Source organism: Dreissena polymorpha, chromosome 6 (assembly GCF_020536995.1).
Source record: "Dreissena polymorpha isolate Duluth1 chromosome 6, UMN_Dpol_1.0, whole genome shotgun sequence".
Lineage (NCBI taxonomy): Eukaryota > Metazoa > Mollusca > Bivalvia > Myida > Dreissenidae > Dreissena > Dreissena polymorpha.
Window position 1 is genome coordinate 115,767,582 of NC_068360.1, and position 17,019 is coordinate 115,784,600.

A 17,019-nucleotide genomic window follows, 5' to 3' on the forward strand; every position below is an offset into this window, starting at 1 on the left:
GAAATTCATTTGCAAAATTCTTTAGTGCATGAAAAACAGTTTTTCTTGCAGTTTGTGCCGATATCTTAAGGTATAAGATTAAATCCTTGAATACGTCTGAAATCGGTGACAAAATTTCACGTCGCGTGAAGCCTAACCGTGCAGTACACAAGGAATTTTTGAACAAGAACACATGGTTATTAAAAAAAGTAATTTTGATGTATTTCACATTGCCATTAGCAGCATAAACATATGTCGTTTATGCGGTAGTTGCAATTCGTAAGAGAAAAATATTTTAAAAAGTTCTTTGAAAAATAACTTACCGGTGTGTTAACAACCATTTACGTTTAATTGGAACCCCATAAAGTCACGCGATCCTGCACCCTTAGTATGATAATGTTATTATGCCGTCACCATGGCTTAGTACCTCGTTCCTGCGACTCAGTTAGTAGCGGGACAAATAAGTAAGTACATGTTGTTGGAATGATATAATTTATTGTGAGAACGACCTTATAAGTCCTGATCACGAGTTAATGAGTTCTTCTAACGACACAGTTAACACGCGGAAACGTCTTAGTAACGCGCGAGAACGAGATACCTTACTCGTGGGGACAAGATACCGGTACTCATTTCGTGGCAACGACAAAATCAGCCAATCAGAATGCATTTTTATGTGAATTGCCGATACAAGACAGACTCTCATTATTTGTTAGAAAATATATTGTACAATTAAGCGTCTTTTAACAGGTTGAGTATGATGATATCACGAGTTTTTGAGTTGTTATCACGACTTACTAAGTCATTCCCACGAGTTGATTAATTATGTTGTGCCCACCATGACGCCTTAATTAGTCGTTACCGCGATATATACTATCATTCTCAACACTAACTTTGTATTTCTTACGAGTTAGCTCTGTCGTTTCCACGATTTACACTCATTTCCACGACCAATCTAGCCGTTCTCATGAGTTAGCTATGTCGTTCCCACGACCTACCTAAATATTCACATGAGTCAGTTACTTTGCCACACTACGTACGAACTTGGGAACGTATCTTTCTGCATTCACTGGATTTCCGTTAAAGGGGCCGTTTAACAGATTTGGCATGTATTGAAGCATGTCATTAAATACTTTATATTGATAAATTTAAACATTTGACATAAAAATCTCCATTAAAAAAAACAAGAATACAATTTAAACAAGAAATATATTTTAAAAAAGATATACGGCGTTGATTGTGGTAGGAGTTGGTGAAAGATAAAGAGTTCAATGAATGAGATCAAAGATAGCGAATGTCTTTTTCTGTGCAGTTCTTAGCTGCATCACACGCAATACGGGATGTTACGCGGAGTTTTCGCGGCTTATTTTACATTATTGACGATGCTGCGAAGCAGCTCGTCTAAGTTATCATATCATGAAAAAATTCTTCACAATGGCGACCTATGTAAAACACCGAGCCAGTCCGATTGAGATAGCTCGATTTTTCTAATCGGCATACCTCGCAAAGTTGTCGTTCGTGCCTCAACATGCAACAATGGCCGCGCCCATGAGTGAATGTTGACACTCGTGTCAAAACTTTCTTACAGTAATAATCGGATTGTTTGGCTATTTAGAAACTGTCATTTAGGATATATTTGAGTTATTTACCGGTATTCATTAAATCTCCACTTATGACAACAATGGATGTAATTCGAAGGATATATTCGATGTGAATGAAGGACTTTCTGGATCTTGACAGCTTTACACGGCAAAACTGGCATACTGGTATTTTTAGTTATCAATTTAAGTTACATTTTGCTTTATAAATTGTATTCGAGCATTTTGCGACTTATTGAATGACTATGATACCCGATATCAACATTTCATAGGGGATTTGCAGATCATCAAGCTGTTCTGAAATTTAACATTGATTACAAACTCTTTACTGGTTTTTACTCTTTCTTCTTTTCATTTTAGTACTATATATCATTTTAAAGGGATCTTTTCACGCTTTGGTAAATTGACAAAATTGAAAAAAGTTGTTTCAGATTCGCAAATTTTCGTTTTAGTTATGATATTTGTGAGGAAACAGTAATACTGAACATTTACCATGGTCTAATATAGTCATTATATGCATCTTTTGACGATTTTAAAACCTAAAAATTATAAAGCGTTGCAACGCGAAACGATTGAATAATTTGGAGAGTTCTGTTTTTGTCGTTAAATTTTGTGAAACTACGAAGATTGCTTATATAAGGTATAAAATACTTCAAGTATATGTACTCGGCGGAATAGCTCAGTAGGCTAAAGCGTTTTTACTTCAGGACTCTGGCAGGACTCCAGGGGTCACTGGTTCGAAACCTAGTCCGGGCAATGTTCTTTTCCTTTTTTTAATTTTATTCTTGATTTTTTACTGGAGCTTTTACGATCCAATGTTTACATTTATCGATATAAAGCATTTAATGAATAAGTTAAAAAATGCCAAAATCTGTGAAAAGGCCCCTTTAAAGTTAAATGAACTGTGTCACAGTAAACGAGACATTAAGGCGATTGTGGCGAGTTTGGATCCAGATCAGTCTGCGGTCGCTTGAAAGCTGTTTGCTTAAAGGCGGTGTTCTGACAATAACAAATAGTTTAATTGGATACTGATTGGACTGCGCTTTTCCTGTGACCTGGCACAAATAATAGAATTGTCATTAATCAAATGATTTATTTCGAACATTATTATATTTTTTGTCTCGTCCCTCGGGATCAATGACTCCAGCACTTTCCTGTTGAGAATTGAATATTGCTTAAGGCGATTCTACGGGGCGTGAGAGATGTTGCACCTTCTATTATCGCTCGAGTGTTCATTGTCGGCTTGGGTACTACTTACATGTACCCCGGTCCCCGGGTACTCTTAAGTATACTTACATGTACCCCGGGTACGGTAAATATATTAAAACGAACCCGGGAAATTTAACGCTAAATCGGTAGTTGTCGGCTTTTTTTCTATTAATTATATATTCACATTTATGTCAATTTTCTGTAAAATGGCCTCTATATTGTCGGAACACATACTCAAAAAACAACATGTTGATGCAGTTTTTTAAAGAGAAGTTTGTTTAAGATAATCGGTTGCGCGTTTTACGACATCGGATTTTGGTCGGGAATACAATTCGGGTACAGTCTAATATCGACCGAGTATGATTAAATATCTTTACCGTACCCGGGGTACATGTAAGTAAACTTAAGAGAGCCCGTGGTACATGTAAGTAGTACCCGAGCTGACAATGTCCAAACGAGCTCCATTATCTCTCATGAAGCCACTCAATAAAACCGAGTCGGTAATATTTGACTTAATTTTAGGTTTGGTTGCTCTCGATGGATCGAAAATTTTCAGAATCTTTCTAAAAGCATAGTGGTAGAGTGTCGACTTTGATTGCAGGAGGTTTCGCTGCGGGTTTGATCCCCAGAAGCGACATTGAAAACTAGCCAACTTTGTTATCTAAAAGGCTGCTAAACCTGATATACTAAGATAATGTGAATTTTCTCTCTCATGATGGTCATCAGTTATATTATATAAAAACTCACAGCAGTAGTATACAATCGGACAATAATTAATGAACGCATTTTTCATTTGTCTTTGACACTTTGATTTTGACATGGCCTATATTTAAATATGTGACTTGACTTTACCAGCACTCTTGTTACAGAGCTAAAGTTTAAATGTGCCATTGAAGATCACCTAAATCCAGATTTGCTATTATAGAAGTGTGGAAAGTTTTAAGGGTGTGACAAGTAAGCAAAAATTGGTCATTACCGAGAGGCCACAAAGGATCTATGACTATTTTAAAGCAAGGAAAATCAGTGCCTGATTTAGATTTCCTTACATAGTTAAAAAAATCATTTCAAAAGCCTGGTAACAGTTTAACGTTAATGTTACCAATGTGTCAGATCAGGGCCTTGATTTTGAAATCTAGGACACGCATGTTAAAGTCTTCATGAAATCAGGACAAAAAATTGTATTTTAAGTCCTTATATATAATTGACCTGGCTATAGTTCTCAGATTATTATAAGCTCAATCAGTATATTTATATCATTATTTATGCTTTGTGTATTGTAAACATATACACAATCATGCAGTTACTAGTCTTATTTATAAGACGCGCAAAGAATTTAGAGATACTTTGTATATGGGCTTAATACTTTGGAACTTTTATAAGACGCGCAAAGAATTTAGAGATACTTTTTATATAGGCTAAATTCTTTGGAACGTCTTACCGGGAAAAGTCCAATTTAATGTGTTGGTTACCAGAAAGTTAAAATTTCAGCAATTTGCGTAAAGTTGCAAAACACGGACAATCTAGAGTCCGTGTGCAAAATAACATTACCAAAACATTCAGTTTTAGTTTAGAAGTCCATTTTTACCTCAAATATCGTCGAATTGAAGTTAGAAAGGCATACATTCTTTAGTTAAACTTCTGTTTAAATCGCAACAATATCACTGACCTCTTGCCATATTATGAAACAGATTTAATTATCAACCAATCAGAAGAATGCATTACGGTGTAACGTGTACGCGTAATTTTATTTAATATGAATTTTTAACACCGACTTTTACCTAACTAGATCTAGTATGCTCATCTTTGTCGATTTAATAAGCATATGTTCAAAACAGATATGGTACAATCTATTCACTCTTCTAAGTTTCAGCAACTTTTCATGCATGTCTTTTTCGCACCTCTGTCTATGTTGTTTTATGTACTTACATTATACGTTACAAAGGACGGTATACTGTGCGATCTGTATCAATATTATTTATGTACAGTATAAAAATAAAACATGTAATTTATTTCAGAACTTATTAATTGTCACTTTATAAAAAAATGCTTAATTAATCCAGAAAAGTATAATGGCATCGGTTTACTATGTAACGCTCTGCACCACAACAGACGAACGCAAACTGTATTTTACGCCGTTTATTCTTCCACATTTAAACCGGATGCTTTACATCGAGGCCGTGTTATCGATTTATATCTACACATCGAGCGAATCGAGAGATATTGAAAAATTGAATAGTGGTTGGATTAAAATTGCGCAGGCGTGCAAAATTCAAAGTGTCATTACATAATTTTTACGGAACATTATCGAGAAATGAATTATTTACACAGGTTTATAAACATTATTGCAATCCGTTGATATTAAGTGTCTGATATCGGGGCTTGAATGTTGCGCACAAAATCCTTGCGCAACAATAAAGACAAAGAAGGAAAAATGTCCAACATTATTCGAATGGTTCAGCCGATGTACGCTCCAAATATCACCAATATAAAAAGTAGGTTAATATTTGAGAGCGTCAACAAGTTGGATTATTATCACTCGTGAATTAAAATTAAATAATTATCCTCTATTTATTTGTGTTTTGTATTTGTTTTGGTATGCTTGATCCGTGAATAAAATAATACGATACTTGCAGATTATTAATTGAGTGTCTTTATTTTTTTTATAGCATGTGAAATAATACATTCGATTATATCACCTCGTCATACCTTTTCATGTTTTTTTTTCGTCGGTATACATGTCTCTAACTTTGTATAATTAATCAATTGATGTAAAAACAATCCTGGAAATAGCATGCGGACAACAAAGATTCCCTTTTAAACAAAACTTGATTAAATAGTATATATAGTATGAGCGCATAACGATTATATTCTTTTCGATGAGCCTTAAAAAATATATAAACTATATTTAACGATATATCATGTGAAAACCTGACTTTATGACAAACGTTTCGATTTTAACTTTTTATCATTTTCTTACAGATTTTTTTCTCCTGGCTACACATTCCATTCTATTCAAATTGTTATCATTAAAAACATCATTGCACCAAACTGAAGTCTGAGCGATTCATTTCCGTCTAGTGGTTATTTTTTCCACCTGTGTTTACAATAAGAAATATCAAAGCGCTGAAGGCACTGCAGATGTTCGCTCTTAGAAATGTATTCAATATCACAGTCACAGGATAAAAGTGAAACCACCACGAAGAATACAAACACATAAATGCGATTTCACTTAGTGTACAGGGGGGGGGAGGTATTGCGGGAGGAAAATGACATTCATTTACCATCTCTCATAATTGTATATAGGATTCACAAACACTCCACTTGTAATTATCAAGGTAAGGGTTAGGTTTTTAAAGAGTATTCATTTACATCTATACTGCAACAAAAAGGGAGGAATCTGAATGGAGGACATAACAGTCCTGTTTTGAATCAGTTGGCAAATACGTTCTCATAAGGGAAAACAAAAAAGAAAAGAACACTCAAATTTTACCGATTTATTGTAAAAGATTTCAACATGCATGCACAACAGAAATACAATGCCAAAATTGTAAATATCAATTCACTCAAACAAGAACAAATGTCTCTTTCTTAATAAGTAGAATATCATATTCACCAAATATTATTTGTCGATTTAATTTAAATTTACACAAGAAAATGAAATGTACACATTTGAATGACTGTACTGACATTTATTTATTAAATTTTATTCTTAACTTTTACTTCCAAAAACACTGAAATGTTCCTGATAGAATGCTGGAGGCCGTTTCACAAACGATCGTACGACAATTTAAACTTACGAGAGAATTTTGTACTCTTAATATGTAGACGAACTAGCTCGCCATGCTCGTTAAATATATACGGCGCTTATGATGCCAATGTAATTAATTAAATACTAAATTTATACTCATATGATATGGACTTCAGCAATTATGCACCTTCAAAAAATGTATGGTAAAGTAAATGTGTGCTACGATGTTTATTGAAACGGTCCCCTGGCTATCAATAAAAATACTAGTAAGTGGAAAAAAAAACTGGCAAGCACATTGTAATTGAAATGTACTATTTACATAAGTTAATACATTTATTGTACATATGTTATAAAAATTTATCAAGGAAAATGTTAGTATATATTGATTACCAACACAGCAGGGCATGAATAATTCATATCCTTAATATGAAGCTGCAATATGTATGCATTTATGTGAGTATTAAGACTTTTTGACAAAAAAAACCCAGTAAATATGCCTTACATATATATTAGGCTTATCAAGAAATACTGATTTTTCTCCAAAGCTTATTATCACCATATTTATTTACAAGCTGCAGCAACAATACCTTTAAGTGAAGGAATTTTGTAAAAAGACAAAAGTCTGCAATCACTGGTTAGCATATATCATACTAAACATTGAAGTAAAAAGAAAATACCTCGAAGTATGGGATATTCACTTTATCATCATCGCACCATTTGAGCTATAAATGAGCTTGGACTGAATAAACAAGAAATGAAATCGGAAAATTCAAATAACGTCCAGCATTGGCAAATTCAACAGAATAAAACAACATTAGAGTCTGTGCATGTACTGTATCACCATACAAATCAAATAAGCAAAATCGATTTCCATCATTAAATGGCATAAACAAAAGATCATATAAGAATAATATATACATGTGATGCTTCATTGCTTTGGCTGTAGAAAAATTGGTAGGTGTGGCTGAACAGACTAAGGAATAAAGATGTGTGACTTAAATCATATAAACAAATGACCTGCAATTCGGATGGAATGTAAACAATGTATCATTGCGCAGCCAATAAACAACTATTTAAGTTATTTTGAACTCAATATAATTAGAAAATAATAAATAAACAAATCATTTTCATATAACTACCGTCTTGAAAATACGTCGATAGTACAAACTTAATAATTTAACACTTTCGTTTCGATGAACTATTTTTTTGCTGAGGACATCTTTTGATCACGTGACGAAAAATAGACGCCAAAACACCCGCGAAAAAGAACCACGTGACGAAATAGGACGCTAAACACAAATACCATGCGACTACGACTTTAATTATGTAAGAACGCTCCGCAATTCCTTTGAAGCCGGGGCCTTGTGATTGCTATTACGTAAAGAATTGACCTCTAACTGAAGTAAGCAAAGGAAACGCAGCACCTAATTGACCCATTTCTACTATGTGCGAAGGCAGATTGAATTTTACTAATGTATGGTTTGCCTATTATAACACACATTATAATGCGGTAAATATGCGACTAACAAGTAAAAAGCACTATAATTTAACTTTTGTTTTGAATTAAGTTATTTAGAAACCAAAATTCCAAACCTTATTTCAAAACAGCAAGACTACATTTTTTGAAGAATATTCTTGTTATATTTAAATGTTTTTTAATATTCAGTTTCAGCGATAATGAAACATTTTTTATGTTGTCTATCGTATCCCTGTAATAATTGTTAACTCATGGTCAACGTATTATTGATTGTGACCTGTGAATATAAACAACAACAACAACAACACCAACATATAAACAAGCGTAACCTTATACTATTGCGTTATTCTCACCCGGACTCCCCTTTGTTTATCGCCAGCCTTAGATTTATGAATGAGCTGAGCGAAAATACTACGTCACGCAGACGCAGCAGAAAGTGGACTATTTTAATCATTCATAAACAATCTCCTCCGCGACACGTACAATACGATCATTGTTTATTGATTCTTTTCTATAAAACACCGTTCGAAACTATTGCATTTAACACGATATTAATATAATGTTTCCATTTGTGAATGAACATAATAGGAGAACTCAAACCTCTTGCATAAATTATACAACTTTTTTTGCGCGGATACGCGTAGTAAGCGGGTATTGGGCTCCTAGTAGCTAGGCCGTACCGACCTGAATTTTACACTAAGCACTTTAGACGGTCGCTAAAGCGACCATCTAATAAACCATTCTTCTTTGAACAGCTTTCATTTACAGTATACTTAATCACCATTAATTTGTTCGTGCAGAGTCTCCTGGAGCCATTCTGTGATCGTTGCACAGTGATTCAAAATCTGTACCTCCAGGTTGTTTGAACCGCGACGTTTGTCGCAACACCTGAACATCACTTTTAGGAAATGCCTGCACAGTGATTTGATAAGGTCTTTGTCAGCAACATCGACTGAAAATTAATAACATAAACACAATTTAACAAGCAGTTTCATTTACCGATTTGTTGTTTTGTTGTTTTGCATGGCCACTATTATTATTTAATTATGATGATTATATAAACTATGCCTTAGCAGCTCTTTTCCAACGTGCTACAAATACAGATTGAAGCTTAAGTACAAACACGACGGAAATACAGTTATCTGGTATTATAGATGCGTCTACTTTATTGCGACGAAGAAATACATATAGATAACTTACTGGTACCGATTAGCGGGAAGGCTATGGTATTGATAGATAACTTACTGGTACCGATTAGCGGGAAGGCTATGGTATTGACGTTGCGCTTCAGACGATGCAGTTTATCAAACACTTTCTCCACAGTCTGTTCAAGATTCTTTTCGGATGTTGTAGAGAGTGGCTTTGGTCCACATTCAAACAATGATGCCTTGACATGGTACACATATGCAGACCTTCCCGGACCTACCGGACAACGCGATGTTGCTATCCTCCCCTTTTTAAGGACCTTTTCTTCTATCGCCTTTTGTTCAATACCAAATTTACATCGAATGCCATTTGGCACAAACCCTTGAAATGCAACACCTTCATATGCGGGGCAAACAATAACATCGGCTTCAGCTTCACGAATATCAGCTGTGCATATAGCTAGAACTGTTTTGCTTTTATCAAAACGAAATGACTTTGTTGTGAACGCTTTAGTATCTGTCAGCTCGTTCTTTATTATTGCATCAGCTTCGCTAGGCAGACCTTCGCTTTGATAGTGCTTCGGGCGAAAGTTATCATAAACATGATTAGTGTCACTGGTAGCGAGGAGAACACTTTTTAGTTCATTTATGAAATTTATTTCCATTTTGCTCCGATTGGTTTCAATGCCTTTATAATCGGATGCGTCTACAGAATAAGATCTATTACTGTTCTCCTCGCGATCAATCGCAGTGTTTTGAATGACGTCATAGTCCGATACATTAATTGGCTCCAATGCCTCGTTTGGAATTCGAACTCCTTCCGATACCGATTTTAGTGCTTGTGGTGCTGGTCCTGCATCGATATCGTACACGCTGCTTGCATCAATATTTGCATACAATGGATCCGCTGAAATGTGTACATCCTTTTCGTTTGCGTATGTTCTTATCTTTGTGGATCGTCTTCCTGGAACTTCATTGATATTTTCCACCTTTATTGTTTCAATCTTCTTATTTTCGCGTTGTTCAACTGTCTCATATGCATCGCTTACACGTTCCCTATGTACCCGTGGCTGATTTACGTAAGTATGTGAGGCCACAACGCTTTCATATTCTTTTGGAATGACCATATGATGTGTGAATAATGTTGGAACCCAAACCTTGAACATTTTCACGAGGGATTCTGCTTTATCTCTGTCATGCTCGACAAAGTAAATTGTTTCCGGTCCTATGAACCTATCGCGAGATTCTCTCCAGTATTCATAAATCGCACAGGCATAAAAGAAAGCACATTCTGCAAGTGGTACTCCTTCAGATCCTAATAAATATACACACAAAAATATAAACATATACAAGTGTTATATCTACAATATTAATTTTACAAATAAAATACTTATGCCATAATATGTTTTCTCAGAAGCACGGGAACAGAAATATTGCTCGGTTCGTCTGATATTTGTGTTTGTTTTTATAACCGAGAACATTTAAAATTACACGACAATTTCCTAAGTTTGGGGATTCAAATGAATGCGTTGTTCATCAAATACAAAACATGTATTATATGCGTGTGTGTGTTCCAGTATTGGGCCAAACTTAATGCATAGCGTTCATTGTACCATGGCAATTTAATAACCGCTAATTTAAATATATATTAATTAAATTATAATGATGGCAGTTTCCACTTGAGGGGTCCTCGGAATTTATATATGTAAAGAACGTTTTAAGCATGCGTAGACGTTGCTATGCATGGCTTGTGTCTTTCTTGTCAGCCGCCATATTTTTCAGTTTGGGACATTTTGTTAAAAAAAGAGAAAGAGATCAGTATGGAAAATGTTAACACCGCGTTGTCGAGGTGGCAGCCCCAACATTAGTTATTCTGCTAGTTAACAGTTAATGTACATCTATGTTTCAATTTTAAATATGTTACATTATGCACATGCAAATTTGCAGTTGATGAATAAGAAGTACGAAGACGAGAATATCCTTTCTTAATTGTGTCTAATTATCCAAATATTAATTATTATAGTGTGTTTCATTCGTTGGGTAACATTTATATCCGATTTATCTGATTTAGAAATAAAACTTAACATTTTTGATCGATGACTCACCATCACGACAAATATCAAAACATAAAATCTGTTGTTTTTTTGTTTAACGTTGTTGACATGCAAAAACATGCACACACAATTAAATTAACATTTAATGAAAATCCCGTCTTTGGAGTTATTTGCGATTTTGCCGATTTTTTCAGAACCGTCGCTCTCTTTTAAAACACAATTCTGTAGTTTTAAAAATAAACCATACGTAATTGTCGAAAGCAATTAAGACTAGCTCTCGCGAGTCCTTGTCCTCATTTACGTAGAATAAATTCATTATTTCCGGGGACCACTAAAGTGATTGTTCTATAATCAATGTGCCTGTGTATGTTTATTTATTGTATGTCTAGTTTCCCGGCGACAAACGCTCATGTATTTAAATAATAACGTACCAGTTAACAATAATTAAGCGTCAAACAAAACTTCTTGAACAAAATACCTGAGTAAACAAGTGGTAAAATCAGCTTGCGTAAATTTGCCTCTTGTGCGGCCATAAAACAGTCTTTCAAATTGTCAATAAAGTGATCTTTCTTCGTATGGTCATTCATTACTTTGCGTGTTGGGTGTATCATTAATGACTTCAACCGGCCACCTTTTGTAGTCACACAATGAGAACCATCTTGACGGACAGCATTCAATTTCGCGGTGTATACCTTCCCACCTGCTTCTTTCAGTCTCTCAAAAACTTTCCCTCTTCCATCTATTTTACCATTGCTACGAATAACTACTGGATTTACAATACCAGTACCTTGTTCATCAAAATCAACTATGTCGCCAGTACAAATGTAAAGCTCGCGACCAGGCGTAAAGCGGAACTTTGGTGATATAATATCTGGGGACCATAGGAGTTTTAACTTGTCAAGCAATCTTTCCAAATCAACACGATTCGATGCAAACAAAGTGCACTGCGATTTGGCACATTGATTGTCACTGAATACTGGATGTGCGAACTCGAATTGAGATCTGTGTTTCCGATCATCAAAAAATGTTTTCACGGCTGAAATTAGCCATGTACTTGTTACTTCTTTCCACACGCGTCGTTCGAAAATGGCTATGACCTCCTTAAAAACTTCGAGCTCGAAGCTGTCTTTTGGGCTTGCCTTAATGGTCTTTGCTGAAATATCATATTTCCAGTTCTGTATGTTTTTGTCTTTTGCTAGAAATTCGAAATATTTTACATCCCTCTCATCAACATTTGACGAAAATAGGTCGTCGATTACTGAAAATATATTGGAAATGAAATTAAATTTGCATTTTATAATGATCCGTTATTGAAGTTTCCAATTATGACAAACACACAATCTGATACATGTCTAGAATTCGTCGATGCTGATATTCGTTGTTTTTAATCTGGTTTTATAGTAAAGGTCAATAAAGAAAAACTGCATAGAGTACAATTAAATATAAACGATAAAATACGGCAAAGCTGGCCTGTCCATATGCGTATGTTCGACTCTAGCCAAAGGGTCCGAGGGCGATTATAATGGCATAAGCCCGATTAAAGGCATACGGCCAACTCTGCCACATGTTATTATTTAAACAACAATTACGACATATTATATGTGTATAATCATGTTATGAAAATATCAACACTATTTTAATACTACATCTAATTTAACTCGTTTCGGGCGATCATTTATTTTCTGTAATTGAATTTGCATTGACCGTTCTTAAGTGGTGACACAAATATTGACTGTGCATGTTGGCAGAGCGCTGGTCTGCACATTGGAGTAACCTGGGTTTGATCCCACGACAAACCGCATAACTTATGTGCGGCTTTAAAAAAAAAAGTACGGTCAGTGTCCCTCGATCTCTTATTTAAGAAAGTATGAACAATTACGTTTGGTACACCAACTAACACGTTACAAGTGTGACTAACGTGATACGACTGAAGTACTGTTACATGCGGCAAACAAATAAAACTAATCACACCAAACAAAAAGAGACAATTTGATGCGTTTGTGTTTATATTGTTGACTTAAAAGTTGAAGCTTTATGGCCTTCAATTTAAAGGGATTTTGGCATGTATTGACGTTTGTCATTAAATGCTATATATTGATAAATGTAAACATTTGACCTAAAAAGCTCCAGTAAAAAAACAAACAAGAATAAAATTTTAAAAAGAAAAAAGTAACCCTCAACTGGGCTTGAACCACTGACCCCTGGAGTAAAAGTCTATCGCTTAGACCACTCGGTCATCCGTGCTTATACAATGAATCGGTTATTTTATAATTAATATAAGCAATCATCGTAGTATCACAAAATATAACCACAACAACAGAACTCTCCAAATCGTTTCGCGTTGCAACGCTTTATAATTTTCAGGTTTTTAAATCGTCAAAGATGAATACATGTATAACGGATATTTTAGAGCATGGTAAATGTTCTGTATACAGTTTAATCACAAATATCTTTTTTTATTTTGCCAATTTATCAACACGTGAAAATGCCCCTTTAATAATAAGAACGCAATTCTGTAGTTTTAAAAATTAACCATATACGTAAGTTTTTCTAAGAACTGAATTAAATATAGCAATTACATGGGAACCCAGAAACACGAGTTTTTCATTTATCTACAGGTTAACCAGTTATAAATGCTTAAAGTGCATGGATTTAACATTTATCTGAACGCACGAAAATCTATTCAAAACAAATCCTTATCTATTTCAGAAAGAAAACCTCTTAAAAATATACGATGTCACGAATTGAACGTTTTTACGATTTCGAAACAAACAACTTAAACCTACAAGGAATTATGGCAGTATCTCTTAAAAATATGCCGTTTATAAACAAAATATAATTCAATTTTAATTTTTGAAACACACTTGATACATTTTAAACCTGTATTTGATAACGTAAACTTCTGAACTAAACAAATATGATAAAGAAAGTGACTACCTTCAGCCATTGTTAAATACCTCCCTCTGACAAATTATAATCTTATCTGAGCTTTATACCACTGGTAATCTGGTATACCACTGGTTTAAATATCTAATTTTAGAGCGCCACTTCAGTGAGTATTGTGCACAATTGGCTCTTGTCATAAGCACGGATGGTACTTCCGATTTTCTATCATGAGTAAAAATTAGGCTGGTATTCCATCTATCCGCATCCGTATCCGCAAAATCATAATACGGACGCTATATTCCATTCATCCGCATACGTCGAACGTATCTTTATTTGTGTATATGGATAAAACTAAAAATTGTAATTGAGATAATTATTATGAAGGACACGCGTGAATTTAAGTCGATATAAGGTTCAAATCATCGTTCTGTCTGTAAAAGAATACAAATGGTAAATACCTGAAACATCTTATTTTAGTGCCTTGGCTATGCTTTTCCAAACATTTGAAGTAAAATCAGAGTCCCGATATGCAGAACTGCGTTGGTTGTATGATTCCGGGTATTTTTTACGAATTCGATAATTTTTCAGTTGATTTTTGAGATGACAGCTACTCTCATCGTGCTAAATGCCGTCCGTATCTTGTCCGCATCCGCATTAGAATGCTCACTTAAGCGTTCTTTTGCGGACGCCTTTTGCGCGTGCGGATGTACGGATGCGGATGAATGGAATAAGCGCAGTGCATTTCAACTTGTTCTATTTTTTTGCGGATGCGGATATGCGGATGCGGATGCGGATACGGACAGACGGAATACCAGCCTTATTGGGTGTATTGGTTTACAAGCGCGACAAACTGTTATCATCGAGAAGCAGTCAAGTGGCCCATAGATATAAAGATCTTTAGTGCTGAACCATGCCGGTCAAGGGGTCTTAGCCCGCCGTTTTGGTCACCAGAAGGAAACAAAGAAAACAACACCACGGGCGGAAAATGGTGTTGCGTTTGGACTAACTTACCATAAGGCCTGCACTTATGATTGATGTGTCTAGTGTCTTAAATGCCAACGCTATGGCATGGTGCGTATGGGGAAGGTTTTACGTCCTTCCGGACACTTTTAGTTAAATATTGTTCAAGACTCGCAAAAGAAGGGGACATTTTGATTTCTAACTGCACTTGGTAGGTTTGGCTGAAATATGTTCCGATTGGCGTTTTCTTGTACTGTAGTGGATACAGGAGTACCCATAGGAAACCGCACCTTTCTTTTTTAGTGACCACAATCAAAATATGCGCCAGGGGGAGGATTAAACCAGAGTTAAATGCTGGAGAAGCGTACATACTAGCTACTGCTCTAACCGAACATCAAAATACATGTACTTCTCTTTTTTCTTTCTCGTTCCAACGACATACTTACTCGAGGGGACGACTAACTAACTCGTGAGAACGAGTTAGCCATGTCGTGGGAACGACTTACTAAGTCGAGAGAACGAGATTTAAAAGAGGAGTGCAAAACTAAATAAATATAGGATCTGGCACGAGCTGTCATATCATACCATATTTTATCACATGCTATACCCTGTTTCCCATGTAATACAACCATTACATATTTTCTCATAGAACCTAGGTTCTCAGACAACCTATGGTTCCCAAATGAAAACCACGGATATGGCAAGCAGTTAGACGCATAATCCCAAGAAACTAGGTTTCTCATGAGAACCTAGGTTCTCATTCTGAGAACCTAGGTTCTCATGAAAACATAGGTTTTCAAATGAGAACCTAGGTTCTCATGAGAACCTAGGTTTTCAAATAAGAACCTAGGTTCTCATGAAAACCTAGGTTCTCATTTGAAAACCTGGGTTCTTGACGCCATGTGCAATCTTCAAGCGAGAACCTAGGTTCTCATTCTGAGAACCTAGGTTCTCATTTTGAGAACCTAGGTTCTCATGAGAAACCTAGTTTCTTGGGATTATGCGTCGAACCGCTTGCCATAATGTCGGACTTGGATGTGGTGTTTTTTAACAGTAAACTATGTGTTAAAAACGTATTTTGGAGTGTGTGTTTATCATGCATTAATGTATATTTCGATAGGATTAGGAATACAATAAAAAAGTGTGGTTTAAACTAAGTTTCGATAAAGACATGGAAGATAGAAGTGAAAGTGCATATCGTTTAAACGTTTTTGTTATAAACATCGGATTAAAGTTGTCAACTTAAATGTTATAAAAATTGGATTAACGATGGCATTAAGGTAAGCGTGTCGGAAACCTGTGTTTTCCCGGTTCGAATGTTTACACGTTAATTTACATAAACTGTATTCATACGCGTCTTAAATAAACTATGGCGTACCGTTTTAATCATTGTTTTGTCAGTTTTGTTAAAGTAAAAAATACATTTGTTAACTGTTTTCGTTAGTTGTTGTATACAATAAAAGGAATATTACGCTTGTCAATTGTTCCAAGTGTTTGTATCACTCTCGTGGCTTGTGCTATTTCGCATCACACTCGAGGCTCCGCCTCTCGTGTGATACGTCATCACACAAGCCACTCGAGTGATACAAACTCTTGGAACAATTGACTAGCGTAATATTCCGTATTTATTACACATGTGTAATACAAAATTTTTAAGCGTTTTCATTGGCTTAGTTTTCGTTTATTGACCACTCGCATTTTGTTATTTTGCTGAAATGAGATATAGAATACTTTTATTTACGATCTATGCACCGGGATAATCACCGTCCCTAATGCGCAAGTGCAAAAGGTCGAAATGCACTGAATTGTTGATGGCTACACCGAACTAAATTTGTATTAATATAATCTGAATTGAAAATACTGATTTAAAATTAATATTTATGCATCTCAACCTGCGTTATATTGTTTTTTGTATGGCATTTCAATTTTACACACATAATAACATTTAACAACGATTTTTATTCTT

The 17,019-nt window shown here is 35.2% G+C and overlaps 3 protein-coding genes and 1 long non-coding RNA gene across 5 annotated transcripts in view; all 4 read right to left on the reverse strand.

Annotated features, from left to right (window-relative positions):
* LOC127833252 (uncharacterized) overlaps positions 1 to 17,019 on the reverse strand; it is a 124,724-nt gene that overhangs the window by 95,270 nt on the left and 12,435 nt on the right. The gene's annotated exons all lie outside the window — the stretch shown is intronic.
* The window catches only part of LOC127833257 (uncharacterized), a 114,502-nt gene that overhangs the window by 57,516 nt on the left and 39,967 nt on the right, over positions 1 to 17,019 (reverse strand). The window lies entirely within an intron of this gene.
* LOC127833256 (uncharacterized) lies at positions 6,263 to 10,438 on the reverse strand. Of its 2 annotated transcripts, none has more exons than XM_052358422.1 (2): positions 9,254 to 10,438; positions 6,263 to 8,960 (listed from the first exon to the last, which is right to left on the reverse strand). In XM_052358422.1, the coding sequence occupies exons 1-2, from the start codon at positions 10,317 to 10,319 to the stop codon at positions 8,782 to 8,784; spliced, it is 1,245 nt and encodes a 414-aa protein (XP_052214382.1). In that variant the 5' UTR covers positions 10,320 to 10,438; the 3' UTR covers positions 6,263 to 8,781. The 2 variants fall into 2 exon arrangements, with proteins under 2 accessions (XP_052214382.1, XP_052214380.1); XM_052358420.1 differs by having other exon boundaries at positions 9,209 to 10,438.
* On the reverse strand, positions 11,290 to 14,371 carry LOC127833264 (uncharacterized). Its single transcript, XR_008027283.1, has 2 exons — positions 14,145 to 14,371; positions 11,290 to 12,465 (listed from the first exon to the last, which is right to left on the reverse strand). It is a non-coding gene; the product is annotated as an uncharacterized LOC127833264 (long non-coding RNA).

What these genes read in the sequence shown, in the direction of transcription:
- LOC127833256 (XM_052358420.1), bottom strand. Translation starts at nt 10,319, where the DNA reads ATGTTCAAGGTTTGGGTTCCAACATTATTCACACATCATATGGTCATT. An exon ending in CTTCCCGCTAATCGGTACCA is followed by an intron (nt 8,961 to 9,208) that starts GTAAGTTATCTA and finishes ATTAATTTTCAG; the next exon opens with TCGATGTTGCTGACAAAGAC.